Consider the following 22,365-nt stretch of genomic DNA (forward strand, 5'->3'; position numbering starts at 1 on the left):
CAAAAACCCACCAGATCTCACGGGAGACAGGCAGGTGGTCGTCCTGGAGGAGGGGACAGAAGGGCAGAGCCTCACGTACCCAGGCTGAAGAGATTGACGGCACCATAGTCCAGAAAATAGCAGATGTGCCGGGCGTTCCTGGACATAGAGCTGAACGTGTGTGCGCAGCTGGATGCGAGGGGGTACACACAGCTGGTGCACATGTACACAAGCATAGGCCATGAGTAGCTGTCATTCTGGATGTCTGTCATATACAGTGCAGTCATGAACCTCCACATAAAGAACCTAGAACAAAACATGCACCCGCTCAATCCCCTGGTGATGCTTTTCTCCTTCCGCCCCACTGGGAGATGGTCCTGTGAATCTCCACGCCATTTACAACAACGTAAACTAGGGAGGTTGTGGGAGGCTGTGTCTTTTTGACTTGAAGCAGTGAACTGGGGACAGACAAGTCGGGTGAGAAGACAGTCCGTGGGGACAGAATCCTCCCAACAGCATCGTTCCCAGGATACTCCTCGGTCTCAGTTTACATACCTCTAAGAATAAGGGTCTCGTCTCATGGTACCTCTGAGTATTGGGAAGGTCCTTCTAAGTCACATTTGCATGGCCTCTAGCCATAGGCAGGTCCTCTCTACACAACCTCTTCCTTCCACAAACCACCACTGGAGAGCACTGTCTCCTTTCCACAGTGTCTATTAAGGAAGGGGACTCCACAAATCTCATTAACAGGAGGAGGGTCACAAGGCATTTCTGGATACAAGTGTGATCTTTCCCTGTTGTCTAGCATAAGTTGTGATGTTCTTCCCAGATTTTTTTTAAAAAAATCAACAACATATCATTTCTCGTCCTGCTTGCTTGGGGCGCCCCAGATGCAGGTTTTCCCAGGCTGTCCCCAGCGCTCTTGGAGCAGGCCATCTATGAGCCTGGCTGGGTTCGGGAGCTGTGAGCAGTGCAGAGGGCTCAGCTGCTCATGGACCTCAAGATACACAAGCTACGGCAGGCAGTGCACAGTGGTGTAACATTCAAAACAGCCGGAACCTAGACAGACATATGGGAGGTAAAGGAAGATCATCCTTAGCTATAGAGAGTTCAAGGCCAGCCTGGGCTACATGAGACCCTGTCTCAAAAAAACTAAACCAAGCCAACAAGAGAGCCAACTGTGGCCCATCCTCCAGTTGGAACACCCGTTCGGAGTCCTTACAGTCACAGGCACAGAAAATGTGCTCTGTGGAAGACATGAACAACAGGAGATCACAAGAGAAATGCGGGGCTGGGGCACATAGGCCACCCTCCAGGCTATTAAGAAAGCTCTGGGGGGGGGGGGGCACAGGTGCCCCAGCAGCTCCAGGGAGGAGAAGCAGGGCCAGAGAGGCAGCCTAACCCTGTTTCCTCTGCCGTCTTCAGTTTGTCCACATGGACAGGTTGTTGATGCTGCTTTGAAATAGGGCCCCAGCCTATAGCCCAGGCTGGACCTCAGAGCCACCACACTCAGCACAACGGCTTTAAGCCTTCGGGAATATTGACTCTTATGTATAAGGTGTGTGGTGTGTTGGTGGTAGTGATGCGTGTGTGTACGTGCACAGGCATGCTATAGATCACATATGTAGGGCCCAGAAAACAACTTTGTGGAATCCGTTTTTTCCTTCTACCCTTACATAGGCCCTGGAGGTCAAACTTGGGCAGCCAGGAGTGTCTTTACTCCCTGGCCAGCCTCGCCAGCCTCTTCAACACGTGATGGCTTTCTTGAGCCGCACCTTGTTGCCGCTGCCCAGACTAGGCCCCAGGGCAGTCAAGATTCTCCACAGATGACACCGAGACTGCTTTCTCCCTCCGCTCCGGTTAGTTGCCGGATCCCCACTCTGACTTCCGACATCTAGTTGGCCTGGCTGTTCACTGAAGCCCAGGGACTTCCTGGGACTGAGGTCCACACGTCACACTCACGGACTCACTACCTGTCTCAGCTTCTCAACACAACTCAGGGGATTTGCTCAGGCCTGGCCTGGGCCACCAGCTGTGTCTAGTCAGTCCGCAGAGGTCTGAGTAAAACAGTGACCTGCTGCCTCTGAGGTCCTCGGGGGCCTGGCAGATACCCAGCTCTCCAGATGTACAGGTCTGTTTCCTCCGATTCAACCAAGATACCCCAGCGTTTGGGAGGCACTGCATCTGCCCCGAACACACACATTTTTCTTGTCCTTAGTGTGTGAGCAACATAACAACCTTTGACAGAACATTTACTTTGCCTCTCGGGTCCTTTAAGGAGTCTGGGGATGATTTCAAGAAGGTATGAGGAGAGAGATATGTAGATACGGTGCCACTTGACAAAGGGTGGACCTCCAGGCTCTGTCTCTTTAGGGGACCCTGGAACCGATCCCATAGATGTTCAGGGAGAGTTGCACCGTGATGTGGGGATGTGACGGCGACCTGCTCTTCCTCTCCATTACCAGGCAAAAGCACAAGGTGTGTAAAGCGGCTTTCCTGGAACCCGTCTGCCATCCTGACCTCCCAGAGCTTGGCTCCATCAAAGGTGACCAACAGTCTATTGTTACTCTTCCTGGACAAACACAAGCACCCACAGCCATGCCTGTGTCTTTTGTTGTTTCCAGAGAAGGCTTCATGTAGCCCAGGCTAGTCTCAAACTCACTACACAGTTGAAGATGGCCTGGAGCTTCTGGTTCTCCAGCCTCTGCCTCTAGAGTACTGAGATTACAGCATAGGGCTGCCGTGCCTGGTTTATGCAGTGCTAGGGAATGAACCCAGGGCATCTTACACACACTTCACAAACTGAGCTAGCTACATCTCCAGCTCTCGTATCTTTGCTTTATCGGCGTCTTCTCTCCGTCTTCACAGCAGCCCCAAGAAATGGGAAGAGCCGCGGCTGCTCTGTAGGCAGACAATGCCAGGCTCAGAGAGATTCAGTGGCTTGCTCAAGCCAGTGACACTTTAATAAAGACTTCTTGGAGACCTGCAAAGCCTCTAAGACTCAATGAGATGAAGACAAATGCTACTCAGTCAACAGAAGCATTAGAATCCTATGGCTTCCCACAGCCTGACACTTAGTCTGTGGTAGTCCCAGCTTCTTTTCCCTCTGTCATAATACACCTATACCCATGGGGGTGGGGGGCCCTCTGGCCCTAGCTCAAAAGTCTCCCTGCCAGCAACTGTGTTTTGCAAGTCAGTCCCCAGGGATCCGAGATGGGCTGTCCAGGGGGCGGAAGGTACCAGAAGGGTAGCAAGTGCGTCCAGATGTTGAGGGTCTCATTGGTCATTTGGAAGAGGCTGAGGATGCAGGCAGTGGCGGAACTCTGAGGGTGTCGGTAGCCAAAGAGGATTCCCTGCTCATGGAACACCTGTGGAGGGAAGACAGGGAAAGGGGAAGGAGGTGAGACAACGGGAGGGGGTGTCCTGGCTAGCACCGTTTCCCTCCCTTCCTGCCTCTGTCCACTCGGCTCCCTGTCCTCCAAGCCGGCTGAGAGACCCAAGGGCCACGTTAGCTTTGGAAGTGCTGTCTGGCTTTTCATTCCGGCCGTGCTTACCCTTGGCATGAATGTTGTCTAAGAGTCCGTGTTTGTACTCTGCCTGAGGCCTATGGCCTGGTCTTTAGATGCCTTCCTGGCTGGCTCGCATGTATGCTGTCTGCCTGAGCCAGCCGACCCTGGATGTCAGAGGCTGGAGGGCAATCTCTGCAGAAGATCCTCCTAGTGGGATGATGTATGCACAAGGCGCTTCATAAAGGCCTTTTGATGATGAAGGCTGTGATGCCAAAGGCTGGACTGTGGGAAGAGGAGGCCACAGCAAAGACTGGCCACAGCAGGATCATAGAGCCGTGGTCCACAGAGAGGCCTTCGGGAAAGCGCTGCTCTCTCTCCCCCCAACACCTCCAGGAAGGAATGTAGACTGGTCAGGTAGGACTGGTGGGTTTTGTCTTATCTGAAGTACTGTATTATATCCATTTAAAATGGTGACAGGAGGGATCAGAGATGTCTCAGTGGGTGAGATGTGTGTTGTGCAATCATGAGGTCAGATTTCAAGCAGCAGTGTAAAGTGCCAAACACAGAAAGCAGGGAATTCCAGTGCTGGAGAGGTGGAGACAGAAGGCTCCCTGCGGTTTACTAGCCAACCATTTTACCCAGCCGGTGAGTCCTGGGTTTAATAAGAGACCCTGCCTCAAAGACTGCAGTGACAGTCGAGTGTGGTAGCGCACCTTTATCCCAGTACTGAGGAGGCAGAATCAGGCAGATTTCTGTCGGTTCAAGGCTAGGTCTCGGCAGCAAGTTCCAAGCCAGCCAAGGATACACAGTGAGATGTATCTCGAAAAACCTAATCGATAAGCTGTTGAACAATGAGGAAGATACTCAGTGCCAGTCTCTGGCACAGGCACACATACGCACAATGACTGACAAATGCCCAGGTAAGCGCCCCCGCTCGGAATGCAATATCGAGTGAAGGAGAGTGGGGAATGTGCCTGCCACATCCTAGCTCCGGAGACGATGTGCCCACAGTGGGGCAGGGGTTGGGGAAAGCGTAGAAAGGGGAGCTGGTTTGATAAGAGGAAATGAATCTTCCTCTCCACGTTGCTTAGCACAAGGTTCCTGCACACTTCTCACATCTGGGGCCAGATGGTTCTTTGCTGTGGAAGACTGGCTTACTGTGTGTCTGTTATCTGCTAGAAGTGCACAGTAACTAACCCTCATCTCCTAGCCAGGCTGTGACCACCCAGACTGTCTCCCAATATTGGAATCATCTCCTGGAGGCAGCATCTAATCCTGGTTAAGAACCACCAGTGTTTGTTTTGTGACAAAGGCTTGCTCTGTGCCCAGGCTGTCCTCAAACCCTTCCCAGTGCTCCTGCTACACCCTCCAAAATGCTGAGACTACACACATAAGCAGTCATGCTTGGCTAGAACATTTGGTTTCAATGGTTCAAACGGTCATAACCTTTGGAAGGTAACCTATAGCTCGTGAGATAGGTTTGTGGGTAAAGATGCTTACAATGGTCCCAGTTCACTCCCCAAACCCACATGGTGGGAGGAGAGAACTGACTCCTGCAAGCTGTCCTCTGACCTCCACACACGCATGTATGCATGGATAGACATACACACATGCATGGATAGAAACACACACACACATGCATTGATAGAAACACACACACACACATGCCTGGATAGAAACACACACACATGCATTGATAGAAACACACACACACATGCCTGGATAGAAACACACACACACATGCATGGATAGAAACACACACACACACATGCATGAATAGAAACACACACACACATGCATGGATAGAAACACACACACACATACATGCATGGATAGAAACACACACACACATGCATGGATAGAAACATACACATGCATGGATAGAAACACACACACATACATGCATGGATAGAAACACACACACATGCATGGATAGAAACACACACACACATGCATGGATAGAAACACACACACACATGCATGGATAGAAACACACACACATGCATGGATAGAAACACACACACATACATGCATGGATAGAAACACACACACATGCATGGATAGAAACACACACACACACACATGCACACACACAATAATTATACAGGAGTGGGCTAACAGAGACAAATTGCTACAGTGACACTCTGTATTTAGTCCCCATGAAGGAAGTCAGGTCACAACACATTCTCAAGCTTCCACTTTGCTCTCTTGTTGGGGGAGGGGAAACTGCAAGAGCCCCACTGGCTTGGCATGCACGAAGCCTCAGGTTCCACCCATGACAAAGCCCTGTACAGAGTACGGCTGTTCCCACCCCTCACTGTTCCAGCCAAGAATCCCCACAGAACAGTAAAAGAAATAAGCAAAAAGGCATGTTTCAAATCTCAGCTCTTAGGAGAACGAGGCAGGAGGATCTCTACAAGCTCAAGGTCAGCCTGGCCTACAGAGCACTGATGCCCCCTGTGGTACACCATGGGAGCTACAATGATGCCCCCTGCGGTACACCGTGGGACCTACGAGATGGGGCAGTGGTGACCAGCATGGTAGGTGTTACAGCTTATTTCTTGAGGCTGTGTGATAAAATACTCTGACCATAAGCAACTTAGAAAAAAAAAAAAAAAAAAAAAAAGGTTTGCTCTTTATAATCCCAGATCTCAGTCCATCACTGAGGGAAGTCAAAGTGGGAGGTCAGGGCAGCCCTGAGCTGCTCCACACACCATTACCTCCGATCAAATTCATCTCACAGCCAGTAAATACAGCAGCAACTGTGGGGAACACTGCGTGCTAGCTAGCTTGCTCACAGGCTCAGACTCAGCTAGTTTTCTTACATAGCCCAGGGTTACCTGTACAGGGAATGGTGCCGCCCACAGTGGGCAGGGTCCTCCTACATCAATTAATAGTCAAGAGAATCCTCTATAGACATGCCCACAAATCTGACCTTCCTCACTTGGGAATCACCTCTCAGATGACTCTAGGCTGTGTCATGTTGATGGTTAAAACTAACCATGGCAGCAGATATGTTATGTTGCTTTCTGATTTTTGCTACAAATTTTAGGAAACTGTTAAGTTCAATTCTGGGTAAACTGGTTAGGCAGTGGGAATGGAGACAGAGAAGTTGATTTATGGTCTCATAAAGAAATACAGTTTGGGGCCTGGAGAGATCGTTGATCAGTTAAGAGCACTTGCTGCTCTTGGGCAAGACCTGGGTTCATTTTCCAGGACCCACATGGTGAGCCACAATCACTTGTAATTCTAGTTCCAGGGGATTTGACATTGTCTTTTGGCTTCCTTGGGCACCAGGCACACAATATGACTCAGGGCCAGTGAGAGGGGTTGTAGGGAGTGGGGTCATTGCATGTTCTACTTTGTCAAAGAATAAGTACTACATGTTGTAAACTCAGATATAAGAAATCAGTAAGTTTCATTTATTTCTTGGCTTGTTTGTTTATTTTGTTTTTCTAAGACACGTTTCTTTGTGTATCCCTGGACATCCAGGAATTCTCTCTGTGGACCAGGCTGGTTTCAAACCCAGAGATCCACTTTCCTCTACCTGGGATTAAAGGTGTGTACCAACCCTGCCTAGCTATAATTTTTTTTTAAAAGAAATACAATTTCTGTTAGGTTTTGGCCTTAGCTAATAAAAGTGATTTGCTCCATTTCTTTTTTTTTTTTTTTTTTTTAAGACAAGTCGTCTTAAATTCTGTTTGGGAAAGGATCTCTGGTAGCCCAGGACAGTTTTGAACTAGATACATAGATGACCTTGAACTTCTGTTCTTCCTGACTACCTCCAGAGTGTTTTCATAACAGCAAGCACCACAGTGGTTTATAGGGTTCTAGAGATAGAACCCAGGACCTGTGGCTTACTAGGTGAGCACCTCCACAGGGGCAGCTTCCCAGGTTTTCTTTCAGCTTTGATCCACCATTCCGCTGAAGTATATGGCTTACAGTGGACATTCTCCTACAATGGGCACAAAAGTCTTAACCTGGAGTTTCCACCAGGGCTATGGACAAGGAAGCAAATGGGCCTTCTACCTTTGAAGCGTGTGGAATGGGCTGTCTCTAGTTTGGGAGCATTCAGAAGGTCCTCCCTCAGAAAACGTGGCTCCCAGGAGCTTCTCACTGATCCATCAGACTATGTGTCTTAGTCAGGGTTTTACTGCTGTGAACAGACACCATGACCAAGGCAACTCTTATAATGACAACAATTAATTGGGGCTGGCTTACAGGTTCAGGGGTTCAGTCCATTATTATTAAGGTAGGAGCATGGTAGCATCTAGGCAGGTATGGTTCAGGAAGAGCTGAGAGTCCTACATCTTCATCTGAGGGCTGGTAGTGACTGGCCTCCACCCACGGTGACACACCCACTACAAGGCCACACCTACTCTGACAGGGCCACACTTTCTAATAATGTCACTCCCTGGGCTAAGCATATACAAACCATGACACTATGTTTTAAGTGTTTGTTATTTTCTTTCCCCTTAGAATAAAAATCCAGTCAGGTTGGGGGGGGGGGGGGCATAGTGGGAAGCTGTCTCAGAACTAAGAGAGATTATTGCTCTAGCAGAGGACCTAGTTCAGGTCCTCGTATCCACAAGCCAACTCAAAACTGTTAACGCGGGCTGGAGAGATGGCTCAGTGGTTAGAGCACTGACTGCTCTTCCAGACGTCCTGAGTTCAAATCCCAGCAACCACATGGTGGCTCACAACCATCTGTAATGGGATCTGATGCCCTCTTCTGATGTGTCTGAAGACAGTGACAGTGTTAGTGTACTCACATACATAAAATAAATAAATCTTTAAAAAAACAAAACCGAAAACTGTTGGCACCAGTTCTCAGTGATCCAGTACCCTCTTCTGGGCTTTTTGGGTACTGCATGCATATACGTGTGTGTGTGTGTGTGTGTGTGTGTGTGTGTGTGTGTGTGTGTGTGTGTTGTGTATATATGTATTGTATATGCATATATAAGCAAAATAAAATGCTCATACACATAAAGTCAATAAAAAATAAAGGGAGGGGAATAGGAGCAGGGTGGGGGAAAGGGATAACATCTCAAATGTAAATACAGAAGTATCTAATTAAAAAAAAACTTTTAAAAAGTTTTCAAATGAGCTAAAATATTGGTTGCTTATTGAAATGCAGACTCCAGAAACGAGTGTTACTATCAGTGGGTTGCTCCGTGTGAACTAGCTAAGCAGATCCTGGCTTTAAATTACCAGCTAAGCCACAGCAGGGAAGACTTTATTCAGGACCACTGGGGCACAGGCAAGTGGAAGTCTAGAACCAAGGAGCAGACTGAGGGCTAGTGGCTGGAAAATCCCTGCGATCCCGGAGGGGAGCCTGGCTGAACCAACCTGACAGGATTCTCGCTGGATACAAGCCAGAGTGACCAGACTTATCTGGGAGTGCGGCAGATGAAGTTGAGGATTGGGCCTTCTGGCTGCCCAGAAAAGGTCACTGGCAAACTGCCCAGGCGACTAAACATGCAAGCAGCAAGCATACTCGGTTCTGTGGGTCCTGGCATTCTGGCAGAAGCCTAAAGGGAAGAGAGCTCCTGTCAATCACATTTAAGAATCTAGCCCCAGGACTGGGGGTGTGGCTCAGTGGGTGGAGAGCTTGCTTAGCAAGCACAAAGCTCTGGGTTTGTCCCTCAGTCTGGCATAAACCAGGCAGAGTAGTGTATTCCAATAATCTCAGCATTCTCCGTGTCAGCAAAGGGGCCAGGAGTTTAAAAGCCATTCTTGGCTACATATGACTTTCAAGGCCAGCCTGGGCTACGTGGCTAAAGGGAGGACAAGAGGAGGAGGAAGAAGAGGAGGAGAAAAAGGAGGGAGAGGAGGAGGAAGGGGAGAAAGAAGAGGAAGAGGAGGAAAAAGGAGGAGGGGGAGGAAACAAGAGAAAGAGGAGGAGGGGGAAGGGAAGATCTGGTCCCAGACCTGAGGGTGGGAGAAGAGATCTTTGCCACAGAAATCATGGTTAGGTCCTGATTAAAATATCTTGCCTGGGGGTTGAAGAGATGGCTCAGGGGTTAAGAGCGCTGACTGCTCTTCCAGAGGTCCTGAGTTCAATTCCCAGCAACCACATGGTGGCTCACAACCATCTGTGATGGGATCTGATGCCCTCTTCTGGTGTGTCTGAAGACAGCTACAGTGTTCTTATGTATAATAAATAAATAAATCTTAAAAGAGTCTGCCTTTACAGGTCCAGCTATTTTGACCTTTGCATGTATGACAAGCCCAACTTCATGCACATGGTGAGGCTGGATATCAGGTGTATATCCTCCTGAGAGGCCATGCGGGTGGGTATGCTGTCTAGAAAAAGACAGCTGCTCTCTGTGACCCAAGAAAGAATGGCTTTCACTCGAGATAACACAACGCATCCATCCCTGCCCTCCCCAAACGGAACCTCTGTTTATTGGACGGAACTGCTAGCACTCAGGTGAGCTCCTGTTCCCCAGGCTCTGAGCACACGAAGGTCACAAGTTCCTTCCCCCATGACAACCGAGTCTCAGCAAAGCACTCGGCATGGAGTTACATGGGTTACATACATCAAGACAGCAGAGAGAACACTTGAAAACAATTTTGTGTTCCAAGCTCAGTTTGATCCAAAATGGCAAATTACAATCATCTCCTCGCTACTCTGAAGCCTGGCTTAATTTCCAGCGATACCTCCCCTTCCCTCCGCTCCCAAACCCCTCTGAGTTAGCAGGCACCTGCTTATTTGCACAGCAGAAGCATTTTTTTAGGGTTCCGCTTTGCATCCACAGTAGCGGAATGGGCAATTTGGAGTGAAATTGAAACCAAGTTGCGTGCAGCCTTATTAGGAGTGAGAGCCTCCAGGCACCTGGGGCTGAAGGAAAAAGCAGCCGAGCAGGCTCAGCGCCACAGAAGGTTCCCCAAGACCCCAGTGTGCCAGCGAAGCCTGAAATTCCACCCTTTGGTTTTTCTAGCTATTAGATTGCAAATCATCCACGGGGTAATAAAGGAGAGTCTCTGTCCTGTGGTGAGGAAAGGAGGGAGTGGGGTGGAGAAGCAAGGGAAGGCAGCTGCCTTCTAGGACGTACTCTTCACTTCCAGCCCAATTGCCACAGAATCTTCACAATCACCTTGTAAAGAAGAGTCCTTGGTTGTCCTCATGCAGAGGTGGTGGTGGTGGCGGCATCTTCCCATGTTCCCAGCAGCCACAGGAGTCAGGTTGAAATCTACAGGCCTCGGGCCTCCACTTTCTGCCATGATGCACCCTCTCCCACACTGCTAAGCCAGACAGTTGAGAAATACAACTGTCTCCCTTTTCCTGGGGTACAGGGCACTCCTACCCTACTCTGAGCCTCAGTTTCTTCTTTAAGTATCTTTAAAGGCAGAATTATGTCTCCCCTTAAATTTACACATTGAAATACTACTATCCCAACACACTGTATCTGAAGTCGACCTCGAACTCCCCAAGTACCCAAGGATGACCTTGGACTTCTGATCCTCCTGCTTCTACTTCCTACGTATTGAGATTACAGGAGTGCGAAACTATCCTCTGATGGAGATCCAACCGAGGGCTTCATTAGTTCTAGGCAAGGGTTCTTCCTGAGCTACACCCGCAGCCCTGGCAATAGCCCCATGAGGATAACACTTAAAATTAAGCCATTAGATTGGGTTGTTATCCAGTGTAGTTGGTGACTCTCAGAAGAGGAAGTTTGGATTAACAGAGTCCCCAGGTGTGGACCCCAATGCGGAGGCTACAAGAGGGAGGTCCCAGAGGAACAGCCCTGCCCTCATCTTGAAGCTGGTCTTCGGTACCCAGAGCCGGTACCCAGAGCCAAGAGGAAATAGCCAGTGGGGTGTAGTCTTCTGAGCTTCCTCCACAGCTTGTCAGCATGTCCCTAAACCCGCTCTTTGGCAGGTCACCCAAGGGTCTCACTGCACTTGGGTGGTTTGTATAAGAGTCTGCAACTATTTATGTATTATTATCTGGGGCACATTTATGCAGCCCAGGCTGAACTCAAACTCGTTATGAGGTTGAAACTGACTTCAAACTCCCAATCCTCCTGCCTCTAGAGAGCTAGAATTACAAGGCTGCCAAAGCAGGCCTGGAGGAGAGGCTGAATTTCTAACAAGCTTTCTGGATGATGCTGTTGCCTCGGTCCTTGCAATCCATCTGCCCTCTGTGCCCAGAATCCAGTCTATCTCAGCCTTTAAGTAAGACAACAAGATGGATACAGGGTAGGGTGTTAGTTCCAGTTTAAAACACCCCCATGAGGTCACGTACTGGGGGCATGATTCCCTGCTGTCGATGGGCCTTTGGAAAATGACTGAATCCTGAGGGTTCTCACCTAGGCAGCAGGTGGATGTGCTAATGGATGCTCTGAGCTTTATGTGAGGTGCTGAGAAGCAGGCGGTGGGGCCTGGTTAGAGGAAGTTGATCAGTGGAGGTGTGTTATGGTCTTGGTTATACCTTGTCTGAGTCCCTTCCTGCATCCCTTTCCTCTGCTTCCAGGCTGGTGTGCCACAATCCTTCCTCCTCTTAAGCGGTTTGCATCAGGTGCAGTGGGAAGACTTACCTAAGTCTAGCCTCAGTGGTGCATGCTTTAGTCCCGGCACTTGGGGAGAAGGAAGAGGCAGGTGGATCTCTGAGTTTGAGGCCAGCCTGGTTTACAGAGCTAGTTTCAGAATAGCCGGGGCTACACAGAGAAGCCCTGTCTCGAGACAAATCAAACAAGAGTGTTACCTAACACAAACACACAGGGATGTGAAAGGCCAGCACAGGGAAAAGACAGAGACCCGGAGGGTATCTGGGGAGAAGTTTTTAGAGTGATGCAAGGTCGCTGGGTTTCAAGATGGAGAGACTCAGGAGCCAAGGACTGGGAAGAGCAAGGAGCAGGTTCTCTCTGCATCATCTTTAACTGGGATTCTGGCCCATCAACCTATGCTACACTTGTAGTGCACCGGGCCAAAGAGAATAATTACTGGCGGGTTACCATTTGTTTTATTTCTTCAGTGCTAGGTGAGGCTAGACCCCTGGGGCCTCTTTTACTAAAGCCACCAAATTTGTAAGAACTGGTTAAGGAAGTAGAAGGAAGCTAATAAAGGCCAGAACTTGACAAAAATCAAGACAGGTGTACATGTTTTGAGCTGCTTGCTGAAGTTGTTAGCTTTTTTTCCCTTCCAGATTTATTTTTATTTTATATGTGGATGTTTGGCTTGCATGCAGTGTCTGTGGAGGCCAGAAGAGGGCGCTGGACTCCCTTGGAACTGGTGTTACAGACTGCTGCAGGATAACATGGACTGGGAGGCCAACCTGGGTTCTCTGCAGGAACAGCCAACGTGTTTTACTCACGAAGCCATATCTCCAGCCCCTGAAAGTTTTTTTTGGAAACAGTTCAGAAGTGTGTACCTCATTCTCTAAATGATTCCAGGATGAGATAATTTTCTGAAACATGTAGCCAATTTGACCTTAAAACTATGTTCATTTCACGCAGTGAGAAAGCTAAGAAAAAGAGAAATGTGGATTTTGTTTAGAAAGATACACAATGATTAGAGGAAATCAACAAGGCAAGAGATCTCCAATTTGGTCTGTTGTGAAAAATTATATTAATTCTGAGTTTGAGTTCTCTACTGATATTAGTTATGGAATATTGTTAGCCAAAGCTTTAAAAAAAATGTATCAACGTGTATCTATGATGGGCTACATAGCAGAAGCTAGCTCAGTCCCCTTTCCAAATTAGTTTGAACTATTTCACTTTATGAAGAATTTTTAAAATAGACATCTTTGGCTAAGGGTGTAGCTCAGTTGGTAGAGTGCAATAAAGAGAGTTACTGGAAACCAAGAAAGAGTAAAACAAAAAATCTCAGCTGGGTATAAAACATCTCAGCTGGGTATAAAACATTTCAGCTAGGTATAAAAAACTTAGCTGGGTGTGGCGATTCACATCTTTAATCCCAGCACTGGGAAGGCAAAGGCAGATGGATGGATTTCTGTGAGTTTAAGGCCAGTTTGGTCTACATAGTGAGCTCTTGGACAGCGAGCTATGTAGAGAGATGATCTTGTCTCAAAACAAACAAAAATAAAACCTTCCAATAATTCAGAATTCAGAGTCTTCTGATAATCTGTATATGGGTTTTTGGTAAAAATCTATACTGTCATTGAGAACCAAGATGTCTCAAATAGGAAAAGCTCCAGGCTTGGCAGTTCCCAGGGGCAAGCACAAAGCCTTCCTCGGGGATATCCACCTTAGCTCAAGCATGCACACTCAGAAACGGAGCATCTTGAAGGAGGGGCAGCAGCAAGAGTAGGGTCAGAAATGGAGTCACAAGAGTTCTAGAGATGGCTTGGTGGTTACGGGCACTTGTTCTTCCAGCTGGCTCAGGTTCAGTTCCCAACATGGTGACTCACAACCTAGTTCTAGGAGATTCGATGGCCTCTGTGGGCATTTTCAGGGGTGGGGGATGCAAAATCTCAAAAAAGTATATTTTTAGGGAGGCAGGGGGAAATGGAGTCACAGTTAGGTGTGGAGGTGCACAATCACAATCTCAGCACTTAGGAGGCAGCAGGAGGATCACTGTAAGTTTGAGTTTGAGGCTAATCTGGTTTATGAAGAAATTTCTCATGATTGCATTTGCACAACTGTTCAAAGTGGCTTTCTTCAGGCAGATGAAGTCAGGCATGGCAAAAATAGCACTCAGCCAACTCCCTGGGGTGTGTGTTTCCTACATCTTAGACTTGTTTGAAGTCTGGTCAGAGTTAGGTGACCATTGAATTTGCAGTGGACTTTTATTCACATTATAAAAGTCTGTTTATTTACTCTGTGTGTGTGTGTGTGTGTGTGTGTCACAGTGCTTGTGTAAAAGTCAGAGGACAACTACTGGGAGCGGTGCTTGCTTCCCACCATTTGAGTCCTGGGGACTGAGCTCCGGTTGTCAGGTGATATTTCCACAAGACAAAACTCAGCCAGCTCCAGTCTTTTGGGAAAGTGTTTTGGGTCTAAGGGCACACTCTCGCCCTCATCACATTCCCTTCTCCGGTCAACCCACTCCCACCCGCCAAGAATTCAAAGTCCTGGCCTACTTTTTACATCCAGGACGGTTCTGAAAGGTGAAGCCCACTGCACAGCCCTAGTACGATGAGAATGTGAATGGCTTATGTGGTGGGAGAATCTTTGATGCAGTGGCCCCTCCCACATCCTGTCATGGCCCCTCCCACATCCTACCACAGCCCCTCCCACATCCTGTCATGGCCCCTCCCACATCCTGCCACAGCCCCTCCCACATCCTGTCATGGCCCCTCCCACATCCTGCCATCCTTGATTCTCAGAGAATGATCCCTAGTTAACTCTTTGTATGCTAATTATTAAAAAAGATTTATTTATTTATTTATTATGTATAAGTACATGGTAGCTGTCTTCAGACACAGCAGAAGAGGGCATCAGATCCCATGACAGATGGTTGTGAGCCACCATGTGGTTTCTGGGAATTGAACTCAGGACCTCTGGAAGAGCAGTCAGTGCTCTAACCACTGAGCCATCTCTCCAGCTGCATGCCAATTTCTATCTCAGAGTTTGTTTCTGGGAAACCCAACTGAAGATGCTATCCTTTCTCTTCCCCTCTGTGGTGACCTCGGAGGCCACCTGCTCCAGATGGTGTAGCTAGGAGTGACTTCCTTATAATCTGCGGTGAAAGCAGTCTTTGACACTTCCAGTCACTGAGGTATCTGGGTTAACTTGTTTGAGACAGGGTGTCACATAACCAGAGATGACCATGAACTTCTGATCCTCCTGCTTCTTCCAGTTCATGGTTGCTGAGATTACAGACACACAGCAACTGGGACTTGAACCTGGGACCTTTTGCATTCTAGATAAATACTCTTATTTGATTGACCTACCTTCCCAGCCATCCTGGGTAACCTTAAACCTCTGCTGTCTCTCTTGGGCCTAGTACAGCTAGCTGTTCATAGTAAAACAGTTGGAGTGAGCTAGGTGGTGGTGGTGTATACCTCAAATCCTAACACTCTAGAGGCAGGCAAATTTCCTAGTTCACAGCCAGCCTGGCCAACAAAGCAAGTTCCAGGACAGCCAGGGCTACACAGAGAAGCCCTGTCTCAAAACCAAAACAGATCGAAGAACGTTGAAGTGATCTCTGAGCTAGGAGCTGGAGAACATGCCTAGAAGCAGAGGAGTGAAGAGAAAGTAAGAACGTGACCCTCTCCCCAAATGACTGGATGGGAAGGCAGGGGTGGAGGAAGCAGACACGTTTGCACGGGACAGTGAAACAAACGCAGACCCCCCTATTGCACACTGTTAGACACACAGCCAACAGAGCAGGGTAAAAACATGAGCCACCAAGCTGAAGTCCCAATTCCAAGCGGTTTACACAAGGCACAGTTAAAGCTTAATGACAGGAAGGGTTGAAAGACTGAAGGGAAAGATGACTCAAATAATAAGAAATTCGGCGGGCCTGGATTGCATCACTAGGTGGGACCCAGACAAAGGGCACTGTGAACACACAGGCATCTTTTCCTCACCAGGAAGAGGCACAAAACTAACTTCTCTATGAGGCATGTAAAATGTTATCACATTTATTTGTTGTGTGTGTGTGTGTGTGTGTGTATGTATACCCATATGCATAAGTATGCACGTGTGTGGAAGCTAGAGGACAATCTCTGGTGTGATTCTTCCTCAGGTACCATCCATTTTGATTTTTGAGTCTCTCATTGATCTGAGGCTTGCAGACAAGGTTTACGGTGACTGGCCAGTGGTCCCCAGGGATCCATTCCTGTCTCTCCTAAGCACTCACCAGATTCTTACTTGGGTTCTGAGATTTGAACTCAGGTCCTCAGGCTTTTATTTATTATATGCAAGTGCACTGTTGTTGTCCTCAGACACACCAGAAGAGGGTATCAGATCCCATTAGAGATGGTTGTGAGCCACCATATGGTTGCTGGGAATTGAACTCAGGACCTCTGGAAGAGCAGTCAGTGCTCTTAACCACTGAGCCATCTCTCCAGCCCAGACCTCAGGCTTTTACATCAAGCACCTGAGTTATTCCCCCAGCCCCCCGAAACTTATCTGATTAGTCTCTTTCCTGATCCCTTCCTCTCCTGTGACGTAAGTGACACAGCTCTCCTCTGAGCTGCTTTACAAAATACTTGTGTGCCTTTGAGATCCTGTGCACTTCAGAGGAACCTGGTAAGGACAGAAATGTCCACACGTCTCTGAATACTGTAGAGAAACACCGTGCACACAGGAAGAAGTCAATAAAAAATATCATGAATGAATAAACCCAAGACTCACACTATGTTCCCACTAGTCACACCCTCAGAAGCGTGGGCAGAGCAGGGAGTGGATAGCCCTGCGAGACCAGAGGCAGGGCCCTGCTAATGGACTAAAGGCTAAAGGGCCACGGATGGTGGCTTTCTTCAGAACTTCCTGCGTTCCTCATCTTGCCCCACAACTGCCCATGATTTTGCCCAGCACCATCTCCCTGGCGTAACCTAGCTCTAGAGCTTCAGATCAGAGACTGGCAGGCCTCTCCTCAGCCTCCCACTGGTGACACTGGGCTTGGTTAGGGACTGTAAGACATCGCTGTTGACAATCAGCTGAGCAGGAAACATCCCACCGCAGAAACAGTACTAACTCAGTCTTGCAGGAAGGAAAGTGGACCAAGAGACAAGGGTACAGTCCTGTATTTTCTCTACAATGCAAGATAGAAGTACGCAAGTTTGGCACAGCATACAACCAAAAGGCGAGGGCTTATAGAAGCAGGGTGTCTTCGAGTGCTGTGTCAGGGTAGCTGTATGGAAAGGAGGCAGGAGCCACTAACTAAGCCCTTCTCCATTGCCCAACCCTAGGTCTGGCCTGGCCCTCCTGCAAGAGTGATGGGTAAAGCTAGGAACGGTGGTGTAACCTGTAATCCCGGAGTGTGGGAGGCTGAGGCTGGAGGATTGCTCATTTGGGGTCAGATTGTCTCAAATAAAATAGAGGTGTGGGGAGTAAGGGAAAGAGAAAACACATGTGCAGAGCCGTGCTAAGGTGACCACTCTCTGGCCGACTTTGGAGCACCACAGAAGGCCCCAGGCAGCCCTGCCCCACCCTGCAGCTGTTACCACTTCCCCTGGCTAGCCCAAATCTCTGCTCTCTACTGACTTTGCTTCCCGATGCAGCATGGCTTTGCCAGCCTGGTGCACGGGTGGGGCAGGAGTGCTGGTTTCTGCAGGAGGTTCGGAGGGGCACCTTGTAGAGAAAGGGCCTGTGAAAGCATCCTCAAGTCCCATATTTCAGGGGCTGATCTATGGCAGACTGTGGAACTCAGCCATGGGATGAAAGTACTCACCTGGGGCACCTGGTCTATGCGGAACACCCTGGGGAACTTCAGGCTCAGCATCTTCACACGAGGCTGGGGAAGGCAGTTGAGGTCACTCGGCCTCTCAGCGGGTCCCACTCAGAGTCCTGACATACCAGGGATATCAAGGTAGCTTCGCTGAAAGAGGGCGAACAAGAATAAATCAGGTCAGACTCCACCTAACTTCAACTGGATACAGTTCCTAGTGGTTCAACTATTGGACATTTTTTTAGAATGTTAGAAAAAACAAACAAACAAAACCAAGATGTCCAAGATTCCCATGGGGAATATAGCTCAGTTGGTAGAGGGCTTACCTGGCATGTATGAGACCCTGGGTTCAATCCAAAGCACCACATAAGACAGACATGCTGGTACATCCCATGAATCCTGAGGAGGTAGAGTCTGGGGGATCAGAAGTTCAAGGTCATCCTTAACTCCTAGCCATCCTGGGCTATTTGAGCCCAAGTCTTTTTTTGGAGGGGAGGGAGGGTTTTTGAGACAAGATTTTTGGGTAGCCCTGGCTGTCCTGGAGCTGGCTTTTGTAGACCAGGCTGGCCTTGGACTCACAGAGATCTGCCTGTCTCTGACCCTTGAGTGCTGTGATCAAAGGGGTGTGCAAAGATTTCTTCATTCCTCACCCTGAGAATGCCAGCGATTAGATCCTCCCGTGGCTGATTACCACAAGAGGCAAGTTCTGACCTTCAAACTCTGTATGCTAGAATTTAATCCCCAGTGTGGTATGAAGTAAGGCCTTTGGGGGTAATGAGATCATGAGGGTCCCACTCTTATATGAATGGGATTAGTACCCTTTTCATAAAGGAGGCCTAAAGGAGCTTGCTTGCTTTCTTTCTCTTTTTCAAAAGATTTATTTATTTTATGTATGTGAGTATACTGTAGCTGTCTTCAGACACACCACAAGAGGGCATCAGATCCCATTACAGATGGTTGTGAGCCACCATGTGGTTGCTGGAAATTGAACTCAGGACCTCTGGAAGAGCAGTCAGTGCTCTAACAACTGAGCCATCTCTCCAGCCTCTAAAGGAGATTTCTTAACACTGGGCCTGGGGGAAGGAGGTGGGGGACAAAAAGAAAGAGCCGTCTGTGAATAGTCTCAGTATGGACTGGTTAGCCTCTAGAACTAGAAGCAACATGTTTTCATTGTTTATAAACTACCTGATCGACGGTATTTATTATAGGAGAAAACAATAGGGCTGTGAGGGACCCGAAGCCACCTAGTCCCCTCAGAGGGGAGAACTGGAGATTACTTTGAATTAGCAAGAGCTGAGGCCTCACACTCTGCTCCACCACAGGCTGGTCTGAGGGAGCCAGAGATGTCTCAAGCTTGTGCCACCCTAGCTTGTGATATAAGTAGACTGTGGGGGGGGGGGGGTGGTTCAGTTTTGCCTCCAAGCTCCCAATGGGAGGGAAAGAGAGAAAACCAAAAAGAAGAAGGTTGTCTTCTGTCCACCTACGCTTGCAAAAGCACACACAATAAGTAAACTAAATACATTTTCATAAAAAATTTAAAGGGGGCAAGGGACTATGTTCTAGTTCAAGGAAGAATTGGCTCTTCCAGGGGGCTGACCACACAGCTCTGTCACACACACGAAACAGGCCGGGCAAAAAGCCAAGGAGCTTCTTGGAGTCAGAGCAACTTGGAGTAAGCAATGAATTTGGTCGAACACAGGATTAAGACTGTTTAGCGACTGTAAACAATATGAACTACGCACAGCTAAAGTTCTCAGACAGCCAAGAAACAGAAAAACGCTGCTTTAGCACAAAGAGGACAAACTGGGGACTGAGCACAGTGTGGGCCTTCTCTCTGCTGTCACCCCTGGATCTGAGCCTCCTTAGATTCTTCATGTCCCCAGACAGACAGGAATCTTCTCTGCCTCTGAGGGCCTGGGACCTTTCCAAACCTCCCTGGTTCACCAGTCATTCCTCCTGGGACCTCTGTGGCTGACTGGACACAGTATCACACACACACACACACACACACACACACACACACAGAGAGAGAGAGAGAGAGAGAGAGAGAGAGAGAGAGAGAGAGAGAGAGAGAGAGAGGGAGGGAGGGAGGGAGGGAGGGAGAGAGAAATGAAAGAAGGGCAATTGGATAAGACATGCGGCAACCTCTGACCTCCACACGCACACACATGTGAGAGAATTGGTTCTAACTAAAGGGAATACATCCTAGAACAAAGCACCAAGGCTGAATTTCTCCTGAGAACCGGAGATGATAGATGTGATGTGTGTGGTCTGGATGGTGAGTAGGAAGCCACTCCTGCCAACTCAGCAAGCTGAGGTCAAATCCCAGATAAGACAGAACTTGACCGACCTGTTTCAAAAGTGCAAGGCTTCTGCTGCATCCAAAGCAACGAGCCTCTCCTAAGACTAGATTGTTAGCCCACATTTAAACTGTCCATCTTTATGCTTGTCAGCAAATGCAAAAGACCAGTGGCTGACAGTGGGAAGTCATGGCACACAGCCGATCTTAACACTTTTCAGACATCACTGAGCCTGGAATTAACTCCCTCATCCTTTTTAACTCTACCCCCTGGGAAACAGGCTCTTCATTTCACAGACCCTAGAAAAACCAGACTGCAATTTTCAGGATCACCAACATGGCAGCTTGGGTTGCTGTGACAAGAGACAAGCTTGTTCAAGGGCTTCTGTTCAACTTTTAATTCTGTGCCTGTGGTAGAAACACTCTGATAAAAAGGCAACTTAGGGGCAAGTGGTTTATTTTAGCTAAAATTCCCAGCCTGTAGCTCATCACTGCAAGGAGGACTGGGGCAGGAGTTTGAGAGAACTTGTCACATTGTATCCACAGTCAACAACAGAGAATGCATGATCACTTGTGCTCAGTTCACTTTCTTTACTCTTAGACATTTCCGGAACCCCTGCCTAGGGGATGATGTCACCCACAGTGGCTTAATTTTCCTGCATCAATTAATTTAAGATAATTTCACACAAACATGCTCAAAGGCCAACCTAATATAAACAATCCCTCATTAGGGCTCTCAAGTTGTGTCAAGTTGACAATTAAAGTTAATCATCATAGCTTCTAAGATAAAATCCAAACTCATCAGAAAGACACAGTTTATTAGTGCTTCTTAAAAGAGTTCATCTTACTGGAGTTTTTTCCATGGTTTTATAACAGAAGGGCTGGAGATCTTTCTCCGTTGGTAGAGTGCTTGCTTAGCACACACAAAGCTCTGGGCTTGATCCTGAGCACAACATAAAACATGTATAGTAGTTAGTACACACTTGTAACCCCAGCACTCAGGAGGCAGAGGCAAAAAGATAAATTCAAGGTCATGCTTGGCTAAAAAGAGAGTTCCAGGACAGAATGGGATATGAGAAACACTATCTCAAAAAGTAAGTAATATATCCACAGGACTTGATGAGGTTGTTCTGAAATAGCCTTAAAAATTTACGAGAATAAAATCATAACCAGGAGGCTTCATGTTAGGACTCAAATTCAAGGGCATCCAAAACTTAATAAGGAGTAAAAATGAACTTGGGGACTTTGTTTACCTCGTGAGAGATGTTCTGCTCTTTTAGGTCCCACCCCTAGAAGACAACAAGCTTTGGTTGGAATACCACCCTGTACCTTAAGGGCTACAGCTGAAGGCTTTATACCTTACCATGCTGGCTAGGTTTATGTCAACTTGACACAAGGGAGAGTTATTTGGGAAGATGGTAACTACATTGAGAAGATGCCGCCACCAGACTGGCCTGTGGGCAAAACTGTGGTGCATTGTTTTTCTAACTGATGATAAGGGCCCAGCTCACTGTGGGAAGTGGCATCCCTGGTGGTCCTAGGAGCTATAAGGAAGCAGGCTGAGCAAGCCATGGAGAGCAAGCCAGTCAGCAGCACCCGTCCATGACCTGTGCACCAGCTCCTGCCTCCAGGTTCCTGCCCTGGGTGAGTTCCTGCCCTGAAAGCCTTGGATGATAGACTTTGAGTTGTAAAATGAAATCAATCCGTTTCTCCTCTGATTGCTTTCGGTCATGGTGCTTCATCACAACAATAACTACAAAACCTGAGATACCTACTAAATACTGCCATACAAGTTGGCCCCAAAGAAGCTGGTGAGTTGTTTTCCCAATGACAGGTTCCAAAGATTTAATACATTTTAGTAATGTGAATGAACCAACAATTAGTCACATTATTAGCACAAAATTATGAATTTAGTTAAGCACACATTTAGAATCTCAACTCTATTTAATACAGTAATTAATTTTTTTCCTCATATTGCATAGAAGTAAATGTATTGAAATCTTTACCCGTGCAATCCAGACAACTTCTTCATAAATACTATTACCTTTTTGAGTTGCCTCGTACAATCTGACTAAAGAATATTGTTTAATTCTTCATCTAGGATATTAGCAGATTTTAGCCCGTGGGTCTTGACCCCTTTGGGGGGCCACATATCGGATACCCTGTATATCAGATATTTATTTTATAATACACAGTGGCAGGAAAATTACAGCTATGAAGTGGCAGCAAAATAATGTGATGGTTGGGGGTCAGCACATGAACTGTTCAAGGGTT

The 22,365-nt window shown here is 47.8% G+C and overlaps 1 protein-coding gene across 2 annotated transcripts in view; it reads right to left on the minus strand.

The window, feature by feature from the left end:
- Positions 1–17,846, minus strand: part of PAQR5 (progestin and adipoQ receptor family member 5) — a gene marked incomplete at both ends in the record, with an annotated part of 32,244 nt that extends 14,398 nt beyond the window's left edge. Inside the window, 3 exons of one of the 2 annotated variants that reach the window (XM_080929703.1) lie at positions 80–285; positions 3,220–3,347; positions 17,796–17,846. In XM_080929703.1, coding sequence (XP_080785829.1) covers positions 80–285; positions 3,220–3,347; positions 17,796–17,846 — 385 coding nt within the window. Of the gene's footprint in view, positions 1–79; positions 286–3,219; positions 3,348–17,795 lie in introns of those variants that run through there. The other variant, XM_080929704.1, reaches the window with a different exon arrangement.
- Between the last annotated feature and the right edge of the window lie 4,519 nt (positions 17,847–22,365).

Source organism: Micromys minutus (assembly GCF_963924665.1).
Source record: "Micromys minutus genome assembly, chromosome: 16".
NCBI classification, from domain to species: Eukaryota; Metazoa; Chordata; class Mammalia; order Rodentia; family Muridae; genus Micromys; species Micromys minutus.